The sequence below is a fragment of the Pseudophryne corroboree genome, chromosome 12, assembly GCF_028390025.1.
Source record: "Pseudophryne corroboree isolate aPseCor3 chromosome 12, aPseCor3.hap2, whole genome shotgun sequence".
NCBI classification, from domain to species: Eukaryota; Metazoa; Chordata; class Amphibia; order Anura; family Myobatrachidae; genus Pseudophryne; species Pseudophryne corroboree.
The window spans coordinates 150,904,368-150,926,341 of record NC_086455.1 but is presented as its reverse complement, the minus strand read 5'-3'; the positions used below and the strand labels follow the sequence as shown (position 1 = coordinate 150,926,341).

The window sequence follows — 21,974 nt, the reverse complement described above, 5'->3', positions numbered from 1 at the left end:
ATCGCATCTGCAGATGCATCAGCGGATAACCTTATCGCCACGGACAAGGGTGTCTCTTCTGTGGTGGTTGCAGAGTGCTCATCTGTTAGAGGGCCGCAGATTCGGCATACAGGACTGGGTCCTGGTGACCACGGATGCCAGTCTGAGAGGCTGGGGAGCGGTCACACAAGGAAGAAACTTCCAGGGAGTATGGTCAAGCCTGGAGATGTCTCTTCACATAAATATACTGGAGCTAAGAGCGATTTACAATGCTCTAAGTCTGGCAAAACCCCTGCTTCAGGGTCAGCCGGTGTTGATCCAGTCGGACAACATCACGGCAGTCGCCCACGTAAACAGACAGGGCGGCACAAGAAGCAGGACAGCAATGGCAGAAGCTGCAAGGATTCTTCGCTGGGCGGAAGATCATGTGATAGCACTGTCAGCAGTATTCATTCCGGGAGTGGACAACTGGGAAGCAGACTTCCTCAGCAGACACGATCTACACCCGGGAGAGTGGGGACTTCATCCAGAAGTCTTCCACATGATTGTGAACCGTTGGGAAAAACCAATGGTGGATATGATGGCGTCCCGCCTCAACAAAAAACTGGACAGGTATTGCGCCAGGTCAAGAGATCCTCAGGCAATAGCTGTGGACGCTCTGGTAACACCGTGGGTGTTCCAGTCAGTGTATGTGTTCCCTCCTCTGCCTCTCATACCAAAAGTACTGAGAATTATACGGCAGAAGGGAGTAAGAACGATACTAGTGGCTCCGGATTGGCCAAGAAGAACTTGGTACCCGGAACTTCAAGAGATGCTCACGGAGGATCCGTGGCCTCTACCTCTAAGACGGGACCTGCTTCAGCAGGGACCGTGTCTATTCCAAGACTTACCGCGGCTGCGTTTGACGGCATGGCGGTTGAACGCCGAATTCTAAAGGAAAAAGGCATTCCGGAAGAGGTCATTCCTACACTGGTAAAAGCCAGGAAGGAGGTGACTGCACAACATTATCACCGCATTTGGAGAAAATATGTTGCGTGGTGTGAGGCCAGGAAGGCCCCCACGGAGGAATTTCAACTGGGTCGATTCCTACATTTCCTGCAAACAGGATTATCTATGGGCCTCAAATTGGGGTCCATTAAGGTTCAAATTTCGGCCCTGTCGATTTTCTTCCAGAAAGAATTGGCTTCAGTTCCTGAAGTCCAGACTTTTGTAAAAGGAGTACTACATATACAGCCCCCGGTTGTGCCCCCAGTGGCACCGTGGGATCTTAATGTAGTCTTGGATTTTCTCAAATCCCATTGGTTTGAGCCGCTCAAATCGGTGGAGCTGAAGTATCTCACATGGAAAGTAACCATGCTACTGGCCCTGGCTTCAGCCAGGAGAGTATCAGAATTGGCGGCTTTATCATATAAGAGCCCATATCTGATTTTCCATACGGACAGGGCAGAACTGCGGACGCGTCCTCATTTTCTGCCTAAGGTGGTGTCAGCGTTTCACCTGAACCAGCCTATTGTGGTGCCTGCGGCTACTAACGAGTTGGAGGATTCCAAGTTGTTGGACGTGGTCCGGGCATTGAAAATATATATTTCAAGAACGGCGGGAGTCAGAAAGTCTGACTCACTGCTTATATTGTATGCACCCAACAAGATGGGTGCTCCTGCTTCTAAGCAGACGATTGCTCGTTGGATTTGTAGCACAATTCAACTTGCACATTCTGTGGCAGGCTTGCCACAACCTAAATCTGTCAAGGCCCATTCCACAAGGAAAGTGGGCTCATCCTGGGCGGCTGCCCGGGGAGTCTCGGCATTACAACTCTGCCGAGCTGCTACTTGGTCAGGGGCAAATACGTTTGCAAAATTCTACAAATTTGATACCCTGGCTGAGGAGGACCTTGAGTTCTCTCATTCGGTGCTGCAGAGTCATCCGCACTCTCCCGCCCGTTTGGGAGCTTTGGTATAATCCCCATGGTCCTGACGGAGTCCCCAGCATCCACTTAGGACGTTAGAGAAAATAAGAATTTACTTACCGATAATTCTATTTCTCGTAGTCCGTAGTGGATGCTGGGCGCCCATCCCAAGTGCGGATTGTCTGCAATACTTGTACATAGTTATTGTTAAAAAAAAATCGGGTTGTTATTTGTTGTGAGCCGTCTGTTCAGAGGCTCCTACGTTTGTCATACTGTTAACTGGGTTCAGATCACAAGTTATACGGTGTGATTGGTGTGGCTGGTATGAGTCTTACCCGGGGTTCAATATCCTTCCTTATTGTGTACGCTCGTCCGGGCACAGTATCCTAACTGAGGCTTGGAGGAGGGTCATAGGGGGAGGAGCCAGTGCACACCACCTGATCCTAAAGCTTTATTTTTGTGCCCTGTCTCCTGCGGAGCCGCTATTTCCCATGGTCCTGACGGAGTCCCCAGCATCCACTACGGACTACGAGAAATAGAATTATCGGTAAGTAAATTCTTATTTTTCACTAAACGATTGACCTGTGAAATTGCTGAGTAAGCCTGGGTCATGTGTCGGTGTGAAAGGGTCAAGTCAGACTAAGGGGGACATTTACTAAGCAGTGATAAGAGCAGAGAAGTGACCCAGTGGAGAAGTTGCCCATGGCAACCAATCAGCACTGAAGTAACATCTATAATTTGCATACTATAAAATTATACAGAGCTGCTGATTGGTTGATGGGGCCACTTCTCCACAGGCTCACTTCTCCGCTGTTATCACTGCTTAGTAAATGTCCCCCTAAAGCGCTTATTTATCAACGAGTGATAAAACTTGTGAATGATAAAACTCATTGGTATGATAAATGGTGCTCCAGCCAATCAGCTCCTAAGTATCGTGTTTGAAAAATGACAATTGGGAGCTGATTGGCTTGAGCACCATTTAACACACGCAATGAGTTTTATCAATCACAACAAGTTTTATCACTCGTTGATATATGGGGCCCTCATTGTCCCAGGTCCTTGATTCTGGTCATGACCAGGTTTATTCCCGGGCCTGAGCCGTATGTACAGAGGTGTGAAAGGGGGTACCTGGGTTATGTTTAAAAAGTGCTCATTGGTGCTCACTGTTCATGAGTCCTCTTTATCGGCCTGTAACGTCCACTGATAATGATTCGCACAGCTGTACAGGGCAGACGAAAGGCGACCCAGCGTGCGGAGTGAATGTTGAATTGATAGAATGAATTAACTGTTCATTTTTTATTTTTTTTGTAATTTATATATCTAATTTCTAAATACTCTGCTCCGTGACACACGTAAGCTCTGATATTGCTACTGTTTTAGGATTGATGACATCTTCTCCAAGCATCGGTGAGCTGACTCTCCATAGGGTTTGCACAGGACCCGGGGCAGACACCCAAGATTACCCATTCACACTGCTCTGTAATCTGGGTCCGGGCCACTGGACCCAGGTTAACCCTTTCACACTGAGCTGCGACCTGGAGTAACCCAGCAATATCCCAGGTTTTTGCGACTGTGTGAACGGAGAATAAGTTACACGTGGTGGTTTTGCCCATAGCAGCAAGTGTGTGGGCGGCCTGCACGCAGCACGATGCACCAATATATCTGCAGTCTGCCCGTCCACACAGCACGGTGCATCGATCTGTCTGCAGACTGCCCGTACACACAGCACGATGCATCGATCTGTCTGCAGCCCGCCCGTACACACAGCACGATGCACCAATATATCTGCAGTCTGCCCGTACACACAGCACGGTGCAACGATATGTCTGCAGCCCGCCCGTACACACAGCACGGTGCATCGATATGTCTGCAGCCCGCCCGTACACACAGCACGATGCATCGATATGTCTGCAGACTGCCCGTACACAAGGCACGGTGCATCGATCTGTCTGCAGACTGCCCGTACACACAGCACGATGCATCGATCTGTCTGCAGACTGCCCGTACACACAGCACGATGCATCGATCTGTCTGCAGACTGCCCGTACACACAGCACGATGCATCGATCTGTCTGCAGACTGCTTGTACACACAGCACGATGCATCGATCTGTCTGCAGACTGCCCGTACACACAGCACGATGCATCGATCTGTCTGCAGACTGCCCTGTACACACAGCACGATGCATCGATCTGTCTGCAGACTGCCCGTACACACAGCACGATGCATCGATCTGTCTGCAGACTGCCCGTACACACAGCACGATGCATCGATCTGTCTGCAGACTGCCCGTACACATAGCACGATGCATCGATCTGTCTGCAGACTGCCCGTACACACAGCACGATGCATCGATCTGTCTGCAGACTGCCCGTACACACAGCACGATGCATCGATCTGTCTGCAGACTGCCCGTACACACAGCACGATGCATCGATCTGTCTGCAGACTGCCCGTACACACAGCACGATGCATCGATCTGTCTGCAGACTGCCCGTACACACAGCACGATGCATCGATCTGTCTGCAGACTGCCCGTACACACAGCACGATGCATCGATCTGTCTGCAGACTGCCCGTACACACAGCACGATGCATCGATCTGTCTGCAGACTGCCCTGTACACACAGCACGATGCATCGATCTGTCTGCAGACTGCCCGTACACACAGCACGATGCATCGATCTGTCTGCAGACTGCCCGTACACACAGCACGATGCATCGATCTGTCTGCAGACTGCCCGTACACATAGCACGATGCATCGATCTGTCTGCAGACTGCCCGTACACACAGCACGATGCATCGATCTGTCTGCAGACTGCCCGTACACACAGCACGATGCATCGATCTGTCTGCAGACTGCCCGTACACACAGCACGATGCATCGATCTGTCTGCAGACTGCCCGTACACACAGCACGATGCATCGATCTGTCTGCAGACTGCCCGTACACACAGCACGATGCATCGATCTGTCTGCAGACTGCCCGTACACACAGCACGATGCATCGATATGTCTGCAGACTTCCCGTACACACAGCACGATGTGTCGGGGGCAGAGGTGGAGGTGATGCTAATAATACTACACTATGCTGATCAGATACGCACTGTTTGATTAGGTAGTTGATGACATCATTTCCTAGAATGAACTGTGTTTTCATTTTTTCTTTTCTCCTTAAGGGCCCAGACCATCATGAAAGCTCGATTGAAAGGGGCTCAAACAGGACGCAATCTTCTGAAGAAAAAGTCAGACGCCTTAACCATGCGCTTCCGGCAGATCCTTAAAAAAATCATTGAGGTGTGATTGGTTGTTATATTGCCTCTCCTGTAAGGATTGTACACAGTACTTACTTGGTGGTATATTATGAAGATGTGAAAATATTGACATGTTCATAATGTCGATAATTAGAAATGCCGACGTTGTTGAAATGTTCACAATCTGTTTTTAGTGTGCTGCTAACACTAATAATGACTTTTGCAGGTGTCATCATTAATTACGCCGACAATTAACCATGTCATCATCAATGTTGACCTGGTGCTGTCGACAATATGGTTATCTACTTTATGATCAGCGACGTATGCAAACTCAAATCTCCATTGCAGTGTAAATCCAGCGTTAGTGGGCTTCATGCTAAAGAAGCCAATATTTACCCTGCATGCAGAAGTATAAATGTATTGCACCCAGAGGCGTAACTAGGGTTGATGGTGCCCAGGGAAAATTAAAAAAATTGAGCCCCTTGAAAACTGTTCTTTAAAACTTTTACATTTAATTCATATAAATACACAATGGAAACTAATTAGGGAAGCCCGAGGACAAGGCAAAACATCAATATGACAGCAGTGGAAATCCTGTTTAAACACCCTGTTTAGGCCGCGAGAACCGGCCTTCCCCCAACATGACAGCGCGTTGTATTGAATAGCATCGGGAGCCAATTCCCGGCGCTATTCAATCCGCTCTGAATTGAATCGAGCCCATAGACTGATAATTACCCTCCTGCTGATCAGAGCGGACCAGCTTCCCTGAGCCCTATTGACTGACTGTCTGCCTTCTTCATTCTCTCTGCCAGACCAGTGTCTGTAAAGAGCAGGATGCCGGGAGAGTGTGGTGGGGAAGCGGCTCAGCCACTGACCCAGGAGGAAAGAGGAGGAAGAGGATGGCTAATATGTGCAGCCCATGCAGATCCTAGAGATAGAGTAGCTGGTCTCTGGAGGGTCAGGGAAGTCACTTTGAAGCAAGCAATCAATATCGGACAGCCCTTGCTGCCCTATCACCCAGGGTACTAGCCCTGATTGCCCCATGCTCATTACTCCACTGCTTGCACCCCTTGTATTGCAACATGGTTTGTCCAGATGCACATTTATATGCTCTGTTTTTTGCTTTACTCCTCAGAATCAGGTTCTAAATGTGTCCTTCATTCTCTGTTGCTCCTCTGTAGCAGATTACCATGCTAAGAGGTAGTACCTTCTCTTAGGGTGTAGTGTGACTTCTTCGAGGGGAGAAGTCGCATACGTTGCCCTTGAACTGCTCGGCAGCTTCCCAGGTGGCAGGATTGCATACGATACATCGTATGCAGTCCTTTTGCATACAATGTATCGTATGCAATCCCAGCCAAGGTTGCTGGAAGCCACCGCCACCGAGAAATCTATAGTGCAGCCTCTGCGACCCACAGGTGCCAATGCGATGAGCACGGGACCGTGCATCGGATCAGATTGACCTGCGATTTGCCACTTTTCATCCGATTACTTGGCCCAATGCGTCAAAATCGGGCAAATCGCACTAGTGTATGGGCACCTTAATGGAGTAGTCAGACACTGATTGACAGCTTTACAGACTTGCTCTCCTCAAACAGAGCGAGGAGACCAGTCTGTATCATGACCTAGAGACTGGAGAAGAGGCTTGCACTATCTGTAATAGACTGGTAAATGCAGAACATTACACTTTAGCAGTGCTGCAGAGAAATGTCAGGTTACCACTATGCAATTAAGTTACCTATATACAGTAGCTCAACATATTCTGTGGTGCTTCACAATTGGGAACACAACAGTAATAAAAGACTGGATAATTACAAAGAGACAAAGGTGAGAGGGCCCTGCTCGTATGCTTACACTCGGAACTATTTAGTTTAGTGGTTCTTTACTGTGGTTCCATACATAAGAGTTGGCAGTGATGGAGAGACATGCCATATAAATATGAATGTATTTGACTTCCATACTTCCCAACACTGTTTTCATAATAAAAGGCAGCACTAATAGGTAATTGTAATAGTCTGCAGTTTGCAGGCACTGGCTAGTCTGGGTGATGTTTTAAAGGGACAATCATTTAAAAGGTAAAACCAACCTGGATTTGCCTTTTAAATGCTTTCCATTTTAAAACGTTGCTTGCTATTACATTTACCCCTAAGGGGTATATTCAATTAGCGTCGGAACCATTCCGACATGCATTTGTCGGAATGGATCAGACAACCCCTATTCAAATCTCATCTCAATTCGACTTTTTCAAGTTGAATTGAGATGAGGGACCCAGAGGAGGAGAGGGGGGGGGAGCAGCGGGGAGACCAGCGGGGGGAGCCGCCAGCAGACAGAGGAGATCAGCGCTGCAGGAGGATGTCACACAGCCGCCAGACCTCACGGCAGTGTCCACCCGGCTCCAGCAAGCGTGACCTCACTTGCTGGAGCCGGGTGGAAGCTGCCAAGAGCGGTACGGCTGTGTGACATCCTGCTGTAGCGCTGCTCTCCCCTGTATGCCCTGCGACTGTCCCCCGTCTCTCTGCGGCTCCCGCCCCTCCTCCTCTGGGTCCCACATCTCAGTCCGACATTTTTTTTATGTCGGACTGAGATGGTCGAAAAGGGTGGATCGGCAGCTATTCCGCCGATCCACGTGCTTTTCGACAAGTCGAATACCTCAACTTGTCGAAAATATTGAATAAATTGGAACACCTTCCGACCTTAAAAAAAAAAGTCGAAAACTGCCGTCTTTTCGACAGACGGCAGCTTTCGACGTCAGTTGAATATACCCCTAAGAGTACTCAAGCTGGTGTTAGAGCATCCTGCAGGCATAGTGGTTACGCTTAGTGAATAACACTGTATTAGGTTTGGCGCGTAGTACAGTAGATACTTTCGGTGTAAATATCCACGCCCACTCCTTATATACTTTACTTTGTTTGGTATGTTGTATGTAATGCATGATTTATATCTTAGCAACTGTCTCCTTATTTTGTCTCGCCTAATATTGCTTTGACTGTTGTGTTCTAGACCAAGATGCTAATGGGGGAAGTTATGCGGGAGGCTGCTTTCTCACTCGCTGAGGCCAAATTCGCAGCAGGAGATTTCAGGTGAGCAGTACAAAGTACACAAATAACCCAATCAATGTAACACTACATTTTTGGATATACCACGGAGTCTAAATCATTTTTACTCATAGCTGGACATAGTTACAGGTTTGGTAATTTTTGTTTATTTCTAATAAACACTTGGGGGGGGTAAATGTATTATGTATCGATACGGGGGAGAAGCGATATCAGCGCACGTTATGTGCGCTATACCGCTTCTCCCCCATGTATGATGGCAGCGGTGTCTGCAAGGTGATAGCAGACCGATAAGAGCGGGCAATGTATGACCGGTCAGCATCACTGACCGTCCCGACACCTGCAGCTGTCGATTTCGACGGTACTGTACAGCCTGAACTACATGCATACTCATTGAGGCTGGGCTCATAGAGAAAAATAACGATAACAGCACAGCTTTGACTATACTGATTGCACATGGCACTTTTCAGTGTTTGAAAGATCATCAGCTGTTAAATATTCACTTTCCCTCTTCAGGATCACCAGACGTGGAATGTTACTGACTTTAGGGGAAGGAGTATTACTTTCGCATTTTTTCTAGAGGCTGGGCTAAAAGAGACACAATATATCAGCACAGCATCGATTATACCTACTGCACACAGCACTTTCTCCTTCATCCACTAGGGGCCACTGGAGCGTAGTTACAATGGGGAAATAGTAGGCAGTAACTGGGAGCTGGCACTTTAAAATTCTCACACTGTGGCTAGCTCCTCCCCTACTATCTCCCCTCCAAGTCAGTCTTAGTTTAGTGCCCAAGGGAGCTGGTTCACTTGGGTTTAGCTGAAGAAATTTTTATTTTTTCTTTATTATTTTATTTTTCTTACTTACACACACAGACTGGCAGCTCTGCCACTGCCAGTCTGCACCGCGGGAGCTGCCGGCGGGGTCCCATCGCAGCTGCGTGCGGCTCGAGATGGGCCCCGGCTGAGGGAGACACTGAGCTCTCCTGAGTTGGCCGGACACCGCTGCGTGCGGCGCGTGTCGGGGCCGCTCCACCAGCAGAAGATTCCGGCAGCATGGCAGCGGTGAGTATCAGGGGCCGGACACCGCTGCGTGCGGCGCGTGTCGGGGCCGCTCTGTCAAGCAGTGTAAACACCGCTGAGTGCGGCGTGTGTCGGGAAGGACAGCGGTGAGTACAATCCCCCCCCCTCCCCTCCTTCCAGACTGATTTATTATTTTACACTGTCAGTATTAAGAGACATGTGGTGCTTGGACCCCTTTACTCTCCAGTAGGCTGGAGCGTATGAAGGGCGCACTTTGTATTTTAAACATTAGGGGGAGCTTCAGCCCGCTCTGTAAGCGGGCTCAGCGCTCTCCACTCCCCGGCCACAATATACATGCAGCCGGGTGATACATGCTCCCCGCTCCGTACGGCGGGATCAGCGCTCTCCGCTCCCCGGCCGCAGCATACAGGCAGACGGGGAGATACAAGGCGCTTCCCGCTTCAAGTTCAACAGCGGGTTTCATTTTTGAACTTGGCGCCAGAGCGGGGGGCGGAGCTAACTCCCGCTCTGTACGGCGGGCTCAGTGCTCTCCGCTCCCCGGCCGCAGCATACAGGCGGCCGGGGAGATAAACGCCTCCCGCCGCTTCAGTTACAGCAGCGGGTTTTCATTTTTGAAAAACGGGGGGGCGGAGCTAACTCCCGCTCCGTACGGCGGGATCAACACTCTCGGCTCCCCGACCGCAGCATACAGGCAGCCGGGGAGATACAGGGCACTTCCCGCTTCAAGTTCAACAGCGGGTTTTCATTTTTGAACTTGGCGCCAGAGCTGGGGGGCGGAGCTAACTCCCGCTCTGTACGGCGGGCTCAGTGCTCTCTGCTCCCCGGCCGCTACAGCACGGCTTACAAGTCCTCCGCTCCCCGGCCGCATACAGCACCGCTTACAAGTTCCGCTCCCCGGGGCCGCTGCAATGAAGTTAGTTTACAGATAACAGGTGGGAGAAAGCTTATTCCTGCTTGACTCAGCAGGCTCCCGGCGGCGGCTCGCAGCGCTCATTGTCAGAGCTGGGGCTCAGCTCATTAATCCTTTAAATCTAGTGTGCAATATTTATTTACCCTACAGTATTTCAATATTTATCTACCCTGTTGGGTTCATTGTGGGTATATAGTGTGTGTGTGTGTGTGTGTATATATATATATATATAGGTGTGCGGGTGTATGTATAGATGTATGTATATATATATTTATACATATGCATACAATACCATATATAGGGGGTAAAACAAACCACTTCCGCAATGTTTTATAATAACAAAATGCCCCGCCTTGCCACAAGCGGAACCTCCGAAAACATCTGGGGCCCCTAAATTAGCGGTACACTACATACAGGACGGGGTGTTGCCTTCCCTTTATTATTCCTTGGTGTCACTGGGTACTAATACTATTGGTATTTTGGGGAATGTGTATATATGAAACAGTGTGGCTCAGCACACTAATCCCCTAAACACCCAACCACAGAGGCCTGGGTTCAAGTACCACAACAGATACTTTAAGGCATCAGACAAATAGCGCTGCGGCTCAGTACGCTAGTAGCGGGTATCTGAACAGGAGGATCAGGGTTTGAACAGCGCAGCGTTACTGGTTCACCAGAAAGGTTATTTCAATCGTATCGGTCACTACACGTTATAGTGCAGACCTTACATACCGCTGTGTTTATTTAACCCACCTTTTCTCCTTTCGTTTGTCTCACCTGGGATAGTCAAAGAATTCCCTCTTAGGTGTGAAGTATGCGGTGGAGCCATCTGCAGAGCCCTCCACGCACCTGCAGGACACTCCTGTTTGAATTATGCAGGTAATGTCACTGTTAACCAGAGACCTTGTACGTCATTTTACCTCTCCAGGTTTCTAAAAGAACCTTGCTAACCTCCCATGTTACACGACTGGAAAGGCCTCTCTGGGAGGAGGCGACAGATGTCCAGGATACGGAGGATGTCGGTTTTCGGTGCAGTCTCAACCAGTGTCTCAGAATATCCAGGTGCATTATACAGCAGTTCGTCTGATACTGCAGGTAAAGGAGGCGGTCACGTCAGGTCCATCAGGGTTCGACGCTGATGACGAAATGGTCCAGTTTCGGATGAGCTGGGCAGACTCCGGTAGGCGGCTTGCAGACACCCGCATACACAATTTCAGGTATAAAACAATGTTTGTTTTCCTATCCTTTCCCCGCAGACGGAAGGAAATGATATCAGAATCTCTCCAGGGGATACCCCTCAAGGTATCACCGGTCCAACAAGCTGCCGTTTTCCTGAGGCAACATTGCTCAGGTATCCATCGAAGACACATATACGGCAGCGGGATTCTACCTTGTCCGGAGAAGGTAGCTGGTGGAACGATTGTCCTCTAGGTTACACTCAATTGATACTTTGGGACAGATCAGAATCACGATTCTGCTTTAGGCTCTTTTGAGGTCTCCACGTCTGCAGACTCGGAATCTGCATTTTCGCTTGGGCTGTCTTAACCCGACAACCTCCGGGCCTGCGACCGTGACAGGTGAACATGAAATCCTACGGGGCAGATGGTTCAGGGGAAGGAACTTTCTGCAGGATTTCTTGAACCATTGGAGGTAAGTCTACTTTTCTTTCTCCTACTGCTGCCCCAGCTTCAAGACAGACCTTTACCGGTCTTTCCTTTAGATCTTTCCGACCTTTTCAAGCTTTCGACTCCACAAGGGCGATATCGCCGTCACCAGGGGATCTCGGGGTAACAGGCTGAAGCAGAGGTTCAGCATCCTCGGTCCAGTCTGACTTTAGGTCATCCTATACACCCACTGCAGGTCAGACTTTCCTACCACCTGGAGGGTCCCAGGGTAGACACATGTCGGTGGTCCTACGGGGAGTACTGAGAAGGCTTGGGCGGTTACAGACTGGATTTTGGAGTACAACCGTCTCAGGAGTCAAGAGAGTCATACTACAGGCGGCGCTCCATATGCTTCTAACCGCAAAGGATGTTGATCCCTGTTTTTCAGATATTATTTGAATCGGGACAGTTCTCAGACCTTTGTTTCTTTTCACGTTCCGAAGCCAGTTGGCTCGGCCAGGCCTATTCTGGCCTTAGAATCCTTTCAGTCTGTGATTGCTAGTTTTGAACAAGATAGGGAGTTTTACATGTCCCTTGTCTTCGGGGAGGCCTGTTTACTGATTTCCGTTGGGTTTCCTCATCGGACTTTTCTCAGATTCGCATTACAGGATACTCATTTTCACTGTCAGTCCTTTCCATTCGGTCTCTCTTCCGCTCCCACAGGGTTCAGGAAGATCACAGAATAACTCTTTTTCAAGGGCAGGAAGTACGTTGGTTCCCTAATGGGACAATCTACTGCTACTATCCCACTCTTTACATTAGGTGGCTTCTGAATATCCGAAGGATCCAGGAGCTTCTGGTTCGACACGGATCTCTCAACACGGTCCGTCTGAGGATTTTTCCTTCCTCGGCACCAGGTACTCTATTTCTTCAGTCAAGCTGCAACGCAATGAGTGGTCGCCTACATTCCCCTCTGAGCGGAGGACAACCATCTTCTTTCCAGGTCAAGCCGCCAGGTCAGACTCCCGGGTGAGGGGACATTCCCTGGAGTTTTTGTCAACTAGTCCGCTTTTGGCGGAGATTTCGGATCGACCTCAGGGCGTTCCGACTGACTCTTTAACCCTTTACTACTCTCGAAAGTGAGCTCTGACGGTAGTAGCCGAGGATGCCCTCAGGGCTCCTGGGAGTATTCTGGTTATTCTATCCTGCCTCCTTTTCTATTTCTACCTCACTTTCGGTAACACAGGAGGGGAATATGCGTGCTAGTCCTCTCGGTGGCTCCGGTTGGGCCACGCATGACTTGAAGATACAGCTACACCTGTTGTCAGTAGAGGAGCCTGGGCTCCTACCTCGACTGGACTGTCTACTTCAACAGGGTCCTTTTCTTTGTTCAATCTTACACTGGTCTCGTTTAACCGTGTGACTGTTCTCGAGGCCTCGGAAGGGAGGAGTTCCCTAGTTCGGTTAGGCCTACTGGGCCCCGATTTCAGAAGTCTGTTACCTCTTCTCGCTTTTGCCACTTTTGGAAAACTTTATGGGACATAAGAAGGATAAAAGTTTTTCCCTTTCTTTCAGTTACCATTCAGCCATCATCTTTGGTTTCTCTGGGAGGTTTTTTGCTCCGCTGCACTTCAAACCACATTGACCTGAACTTTAGGTCTCTGCCTTCTTCGGTTTTCTTCCAAAAGAGATTTGCCTGGCAGCCGTAAGTTCGGGCTCTCTTTCAGAGAGTACTCTATTGGCAACTCCCCCGGCTGAGCTTCGGCCTCAGCGGTCGTTTCTTCAAAAGGGGATGTTCGTTTTTCATATAAATCTGACACTAGTGTTTTTCAGTCCTCTTTTGACTGTTGTCAGGGCTCGTCGACTCTCTCTACAGAGGTCTTAGGCTATTCGGCGAAGTATTTTTCTTCTTTGTTCTGTACGATGTCCCGTACTAAATAGCCGGGGTCCCAGCATATGCTGGGCTATTGGATACATCTGACCATCAGACAGTTTCTTGGCGGTTGCTCGGGAGCCTCCGTTTTCTGTTTCAGCGCACTTTACGCGCGTTGTGGGACCTTCGTGGGCAGCTGCCCGTGGGGTCTCCATGAATACTTTATGGGGTATATGCAATTGCGGTCGAATTCGCGGCAATTATCGCCGTTTTTTAATTCGACCAAATTCGCCAGGTGAATCCCGGCAGGTGCCTGCCGGGATTCACCATATTCAATGAAAAACGGATTCGCCAGAATCGCGGGCGAAAATCGGCCGATTTGGCGGATTTTGCCGCGATTTTAAAAAACGGGAAAAAACGTGAAAAACCCGGAAAAAAAATGGCGTGGGGTCCCCCCTCCAAAGCATAACCAGCCTCGGGCTCTTTGAGCTGGTCCTGGTTCTAAAAATGCAGGGGAAAAATTGGCCAGGGATCCCCCGTATTTTTAAAACCAGCACCGGGCTCTGCGCCTGATGCTGGTGCCAAAAATACGGGGGACAAAAAGAGTAGGGGTCCCCCGTATTTTTAACACCAGCATCGGGCTCCACTAGCTGGACAGATAATGCCACAGCCGGGGGTCACTTTTATGCCGTGCCCTGCGGCCGTGGCATCAAATATCCAACTAGTCACCCCTGGCCGGGGTACCCTGGGGGAGTGGGGACCCCTTCAATCAAGGGGTCCCCCCCCCCCCAGCCACCCAAGGGCCAGGGGTGAAGCCCGAGGCTGTCCCCCCCCATCCAATGGGCTGCGGATGGGGGGGCTGATAGCCTTTGTGATAATAAAAAGATATTGTTTTTTCCATTAGTACTACAAGTCCCAGCAAGCCTCCCCCGCAAGCTGGTACTTGGAGAACCACAAGTACCAGCATGCGGGAGAAAAACGGGCCCGCTGGTACCTGTAGTACTACTGGAAAAAAAATACCCAAATAAAAACAGGACACAGACACCGTGACTTGTACAACTTTATTACATACTGCCGACACACACATACTTACCTATGTTGACACGCCGACTGCCACGGTCGCCGACGATCCGAGGGTACCTGTGAAAAAATTATACTCACCTTCCAGCGTCCAGAGGTACATCCACGTCCAGAGGTAAATCCACGTTCTTGGCAAAAAAACAAACCGAACACCGATCCATACCGGACTAGAAAGGGGTCCAATGTTTTCACATAAGACCCCTTTCTCCCGAATGCCGGGACATCACGTGACTCCTGTCACTGACGTCCCTTCAGCCAATCAGGAAGCGCTACTTCCGTGGCGCTCACCTGATTGGCTGTCCGCTGTCTGTACTGTGACAGCGCATCGCAAAGCCGCTCCATTACTTTCAATGGTGGGAACTTTGCGGGTAGCGGTGGGGTCACCCGCCGGTCAGCCGCTGACCGGCGGGTGACCTCACCGCTAGCCGCTAAGTTCCCACCATTGAATATAATGGAGGGAGCTGTGCGATGCGCTGTCACAGTGCAGACAGCGCTCAGCCAATCAGGTGAGCGCAACGAAGTTGCGCTTCCTGATTGGCTTAGAGACCTGTCAGTGACAGCTGTCACTGACAGGTCTCATTCGTGGAAAGGTGTCCCATGTGTCAGCATGGGACCCCTTTCAGTCCGTTTTTGGTGCGGGTATTTGCGTTTTCTTATTTTGCCAAGTCCGTGGATTTATCTCTGGACCATGGTTGAGGTGAGTATTTTGAACTTTTCTTTACAGGTATCCGTGGATTCTACATGGAGAAGAGGACCGATGTCGGCGTGTGAACATAGGTAAGTATGTGTGTGTCGACGTATGAAATAAAGTTTTACTGTCGACGGTGTGTGTGTCCTGTTTTTATTTGGGTATTTTTTTCCCAGTAGTACTACAGGTACCAGCGGGCCCGTTTTTCTCCCGCATGCTGGTACTTGTGGTTCTCCAAGTACCAGCTTGCGGGGGAGGCTTGCTGGGACTTGTAGTACTATTGGAAAAAACAATATCTTTTTATTATCACAAAGGCTATCAGCCCCCCCATCCGCAGCCCATTGGATGGGGGGGGACAGCCTCGGGCTTCACCCCTGGCCCTTGGGTGGCTGGGGGGGGGGGGACCCCTTGATTGAAGGGGTCCCCACTCCCCCAGGGTACCCCGGCCAGGGGTGACTAGTTGGATATTTAATGCCACGGCCGCAGGGCACGGCATAAAAGTGACCCCCGGCTGTGGCATTATCTGTCCAGCTAGTGGAGCCCGATGCTGGTGTTAAAAATACGGGGGACCCCTACTCTTTTTGTCCCCCGTATTTTTGGCACCAGCACCAGGCGCAGAGCCCGGTGCTGGTTTTAAAAATACGGGGGATCCCCTGTCAATTTTTTCCCCGCATTTTTAGAACCAGGACCAGCTCAATGAGCCCGAGGCTGGTTATGCTTTGGAGGGGTGACCCCACGCCATTTTTTTTTATGATTTTACCCTTCCAGCATAAAAAAAAAAAAAAAAAAAAAATAATATTTTAAAAAATATATAAATAATATTTGTGCCTCCCAAAAAAAAAAAAAAGTACCTAATCCCTTCTAATATAAATAGATCTGCTATTCCCAAAAAAAAAAACACCAAAAAAAACATGTTTAAAATTTTTTTATTTGTTTTCACCCTCCAAAGTGTGGCGGATTGAAAATGACGAATTTGCTGTCTAAAAGCACTGCTGTCGAATTTCAAAACTTGAATTGAATATGCTTTGGTCGAATTGCAGCACTTGTATCATTGCAGAAAAGTCGAATTTGCAAAAATTCGAATTTCAAAAAGTCGAATTTTGAAAGTCCGTTTTTTGGTCGGAAAGCACTGGATTGCATAGGGGAATTTTTTTTTTTTGGTCGAAAATGACCCGAAATTCGACAATTTCGGGAATTCGACCACAATTGCATATACCCCTTTGTCGGGCGGCTACTTGGTTGGACCGACATTCGTTTTGTCAAATTCTACAAGTTTTACACTTTTGCGGCCTCTGCAGCACAGTTTGGCCGAGCGGTTTACAGGACTCTCAGCGCTCTCCCACCCGTTTTGGGAGCTCTGGGACGTCCCCATTGTAACTACGCTCCAGTGGCCCCTAGTGGATGAAGGAGAAATCAGGATTTTGGTACTTACCGATAAATCCCTTTCTCCGATTCCACAGGGGCCACTGGACGCCCGCCCAGCGCTGTTCCTCCTGGTTTTTTGCTTAACGGTTTGCAGATCACCATGTGACTGCTTGTTGAATTCAGGCTAGCCGGTTGTTTCTTGGGTTCTGCTCCAGGTTTGGTTTGTGTTATCCTGGTTTACAGGGCTTCATTAACCTCCTCTACCTTACGGTTTGTTTATTCCAGCTCTCCTTGGGCACAGTTTTACGTAGACTGACTTGGAGGGGAGATGATAGGGGAGGAGCTAGCCACAGTGTGAGAATTTTAAAGTGCCAGCTCCCAATTACTGTCTACTATTTCTCCATTGTAACTACGCTCCAGTGGCCCCTGTGGAATCGGAGAAAGGGATTTATCGGTAAGTACCAAAATCCTGATTTCAGTGTTTCTAAGAATCATTGGTTGGGAATTACTCACCTATTTCTCCTTAGGACCATCAGGTGTGGAGTGATTATTGCGATTATTCATCATTTTTGGGGAAGGAGTAAGTCGCTGAGAAGCGCACCCGCCCTGCAGTTAATAATAATTTAGAGACTGTATATGCATTTGAAAGTACCAAGCAAAAATTGGTGTTAATTCACCCTTTTTATGTTACATGTAGTTTGTCTTTTGTTTGTGTTTACCGGTAATAGGTTGTTTCACTAGCTCAATAATCATGTTGTTTCTCAACAAATACTAATTCTTTTTCCAAATAAAAAACATATGTTTAAAAACATTTTTTGATTCATAATTCTTATCATCCTATAATTTGCGCTGGGGAAATTGTTTTTTTTTTTTAGTTTAAATCTCTACTTGTGGGGTTTGGTAGTGACCCCACCTCCTTCAGCAGCATTTTTAGGAAAACTTGCCTTATTTTTAGCGCAGTGTCATTACCCCCTTTTTTTATTTGTACTTACACAGGCCCAGTCATATGATACTCTAACAAAGTAACTAGATCTTCCAGTGGGTACACACTTGGCGATGTCAGTGACGTTGTGCAAGACCCCCCTGCAGACAATATCATTCATATACACTGAACGATATCGCTTGCGTCTCGTCAGTGACGGCATGCCATCTCGCACAATATCTTTAGATTTCAAGTTGAAAACGAAAGATATTGTTCCGTGTTAACAACCCGCAGGAGCGCACATCAATAACGATATAGAGCAGTGGTGGCCAATGCGTGGCTCTTGAGCCACATGCGGCTCTTTCTTCATTCAAATGTGGCTCCCAACACTCAAAGTCACGTGACCACAAGAGATCTGTAAACCGCTGCACTCCAGACAGACATGCAGCAGCATTACGTAGACTGAGAACCGAGGGAGTAAAATACACATGGGGGAGCTGGCTGGAGTGACACAGGCGGGTGCTGGCTGGAGTGACACAGGCGGGTGCTGGCTGGAGTGACACAGGCGGGTGCTGGCTGGAGTGACACAGGCGGGTGCTGGCTGGAGTGCTGGCTGGAGTGACACAGGTGGGTGCTGGCTGGAGTGACACATGGGGGAACTGAAGTGTATTATGTGAATCTGGCTTTTCAATATATTTTATGCGGATCTGGCTTTTTCAATTATTTGATGTAGAAGTGTCTTTTTCATTATATTTTATGTTGGATCTGACTTCTTCAATGTATTTTATACCAGGGGCGTGTCCTAGCAGCACAAGGTCACACCCCATTTTTGCAAGTGTGCCTTCGGCTCGAAGTCGGCTCTCTGATGTACCTAACAAGATTTCTTGGCTCTTTGTCTCTGACTAGTTGGCTACCCCTGATATAGAGTATACACACTTGCCGATGTATCCGCCGGTTCGAACGATATATTGGGTGCACATCGGTAAGTGTGTACCCAGCCTCAGTGTGGCCCCTTTAGTTCCGTCTTTTGCGAAAAGTGCTTTATAAACTGTGTATTTTACTTAAATGTAACTAAATGTATACTTATGTTTTTGACAGCACAACTGTGATCCAGAATGTGAACAAAGCTCAAGTTAAGGTCAGAGCGAAGAAAGACAACGTAGCAGGTATTCATCAATTTACAAAGTATAAATGCTGCAAGCTAGAATTAATAAAATAAAAAATATTATATATAACAGATTATCATTTTTTTGCACAAGTAGAAGGCAGGATTTCACAAAATGCATTGTAAGAGTAAAACGTTAACTAAATGAGTGCCTCACATTCATAAAAATAAATGCACCACACAAGTGTATTGCATATTAAATTTAGGATAATGAATTGAGGATCACCAAAAGTAAAGGGGGGCAGGTAAAGGCCAATCCACCCATAGACAAGTTGTTTGGGATGTTCTCTGACAAATTCCTACTAAGAGGTGTATTCAATAATTGTCGGAAGCTGCCGTAATGTCGGAAGGGGTTTAGGTCGGAAGGGGTTCCGAACTATTCAATAGGGGGCCGTTTTTTCCAACGAGTCAGCAATTCCCGACTTGTCGGAGAGCTTTCAGAATGCACGAGGCCGGCGATTCGCAAGTATTGTCGGAAGTGTGGCCAAACCCGACAGGTGTTAGCCACGTTTCCAACAATGTCAATCCGACTTTAAAAAAAAGTCGGGTTGTCATTGTCGGAATGGCCAAAACCTGTTGAGTTTTAAAAAAAAAAAGAAAGAAATCTTCAGGTGTGGGGGACACGGCGGGGCTGATTCCGAGCGCTCTGATACCTGCGCTGGTGGTCCGGCTGACCAGGGAGAACAGGGCCTGCGTCTTGCTCAGGAGCCGCGGCCTCAAGTAGCGGCTGCATCCCGGAGCTCCCGTCTCCTCCAGTTCCCCAGCTGCCACTCACGGTGAAGGCTTCACAGAGGACCCTGGCGGCTACACCATGAGGGGCGGGTTGAGGTAGTGACTCTGGCTCTGCCTCCAGGCGTCTAGGTGATTAGCTCTGCCTGAGCCGCTCCTCTATGCCATCCTCCTTCCGTCATGTGTTGAAGGAGGAGGCCGGCTCTTGTGTGTCTGTGCTTCCCGGTCTCCGCCTCCGTTCCCAGTCAGGCACCATGGGAGGCCGTCTCAGTTTTAGCATTCCCTAATAGCAAAACTGGCAGGACACCCTCATTGTATGTATCAGTAGGGTTGGAGTCATCAACTCCCAGACACCTGTGCTCAGACTCGCCAATGGGTAATGCGTTCTGCTCGTGGTTCCCCCAGAGTATCTGTATCACTTGCTTAACGCGTTTCAGACTTGACCAGTCCTCCTTTAGAAGCAAAGGACAAGTCTGAAACGTGTTTGATATATCCAAGGAAGGTAATCTGTTGAACATCTGACTGTGAGTGGCCCCAGGGGCTATTCTACCATTGTTATGGTGATATATGCTTTTAACATTCTATACCGTGTGACTGCGATATATAAATACATTTTCGTTTTTTGTGACCGTATTGAACTATTTGCTGCTGTTCTTTCTGGTTTTGAGAATTACAAACAAAATTGACACATGCTCCGGCGTTGCTCTCCGTCTGCCCGCAGCTCTCCCAGTCTCTGCTCCCGCATCTCACTTCGACTTTTTTTAAAGTCGAATTGAGATGGTCGAAAAGGGGGCCAAAACCGTTTTGGACACAAGCACGTGGATCGGCAGCTATTCCGCCGATCCACGTGCTTTTCGACAAGTCAAATTCCTCGACTTGTCGAATAATTTGGGGTTATATTGAATAGATCGGAACCTATTCCGACATAAAAAAGTCTAAAACTGCTGTCTTTTCGACAGACGGGAGCTTTCGACTTCAACTGAATATATTAGCCTCTTAAGTTTATATGGTTCGGAGGTGAGTACCAGCTGTACCCGAAGCAGAGGTATTTTCTGTCTCCATGGGAGCCTTTGCCAGGTGTATTCCACTATATGGATTTGAGAAGTCTTGTGTTTATTCCAGAAGGGACTTCCTATGGAAGGGGGTCTCCTTTGGGCTATGTTCCAACTAGTTTTCCCCACCTATAGAGCAGGCTTTCTTATACCCTTTTCAGACAGAAAAGTCTGAAAGTCCCGGTAATTACCCGGCATTTCAGTGCCGGGTCGTTTTGCCAGGTCCTGCCTGACACCCCCCCCCTTTCAAACAGACATGCAAATTACAGGGTCGAAAATTTCGACCCGGTAATTTGCAGATCAACACGGGTATTTTGTCTGTGCGAAAGGGTCAACCCGTGTCCTAATTCCCGTGTCTCCGACCCTGGTAAATTCCTGGGTCGAAGTCCCGGGAATTACAGCACGGGTTGACCCTTTCACACAGAAAAAGGACCCGTGTGTTACATGAAACTGCTTCACCGGGTAATTTCATGTTTTGTCTGAAAGGGGTTCAAGTTCCAACTTTGATACTAGTCACCTTTGGTGGAAAGAAACCTAAGACCTAATTCAGAGTTGATCGCAGCAGCAAATTTGTTAGCAGTTGGGCAAAACCATGGCCCTCATTCCGAGTTGTTCGCTCGCTAGCTGCTTTTAGCAGCATTGCAAACGCTAGGCCGCCGCCCTCTGGGAGTGTATCTTAGCTTAGCAGAATTGCGAACGAAAGATTAGCAGGACTGCTACTAAATAATTCTTTGCAGTCTCTGAGTAGCTCCAGACGTTTTTTAGCACACTCCCGGAAAACGCTCAGTTACCTCCCAGAAACGCCCCTTTCCTGTCAATTATTTACCGATCAGCAGTGCGACTAAAAAGCATCGTACGAACACCAGCAAAATGGCTACGTTTTTAGTTAAATAACTTAGCGCATGCGCGCTGCATACCATGCGCATGCGCATTTAGCAGCAAATCGCAGCATAGCGAAAATCGGCAACGAGCGAACAACTTGGAATGACCCCCAATGTGCACTGCAGGGTGGGCAGATGTAACATGTGCAGAGAGAGCTAGATTTGGGTGGGGTGTGTTCAAACTGAAATCTAAATTGCAGTGTAAAAATAAACCAGACAGTATTTACCCTGCACAGAAACAATATAACCCGCCCAAATCTAACTCTCTCTGCACATGTTACATCTGCCCCACCTGCAGTGCACATGGTTTTGCCCAATTGCTAACAAATTTGCTGCTGGGATCAACTCTGAATTACCCCCCTAGAGTCATTTTCAGCATTCAGTGTTATATGAAAGGAGAATGTGACATTATGTGAGCCGCAGGCAAATAACTCCAAGGGAATTTCCTTCAAATTTGGAAGTCTTCCAGCTA

General features: G+C 48.5%; 1 protein-coding gene across 1 annotated transcript in view; it reads left to right on the top strand.

The window, feature by feature from the left end:
* Positions 1-21,974, top strand: part of ATP6V1D (ATPase H+ transporting V1 subunit D) — a 48,260-nt gene that overhangs the window by 9,142 nt on the left and 17,144 nt on the right. Inside the window, exons 2-4 of the mRNA XM_063948181.1 lie at positions 5,066-5,183; positions 8,138-8,217; positions 18,774-18,841. Of these exons, the coding sequence (XP_063804251.1) occupies positions 5,066-5,183; positions 8,138-8,217; positions 18,774-18,841 (266 nt within the window). The remainder of the gene's footprint in view (positions 1-5,065; positions 5,184-8,137; positions 8,218-18,773; positions 18,842-21,974) is intronic.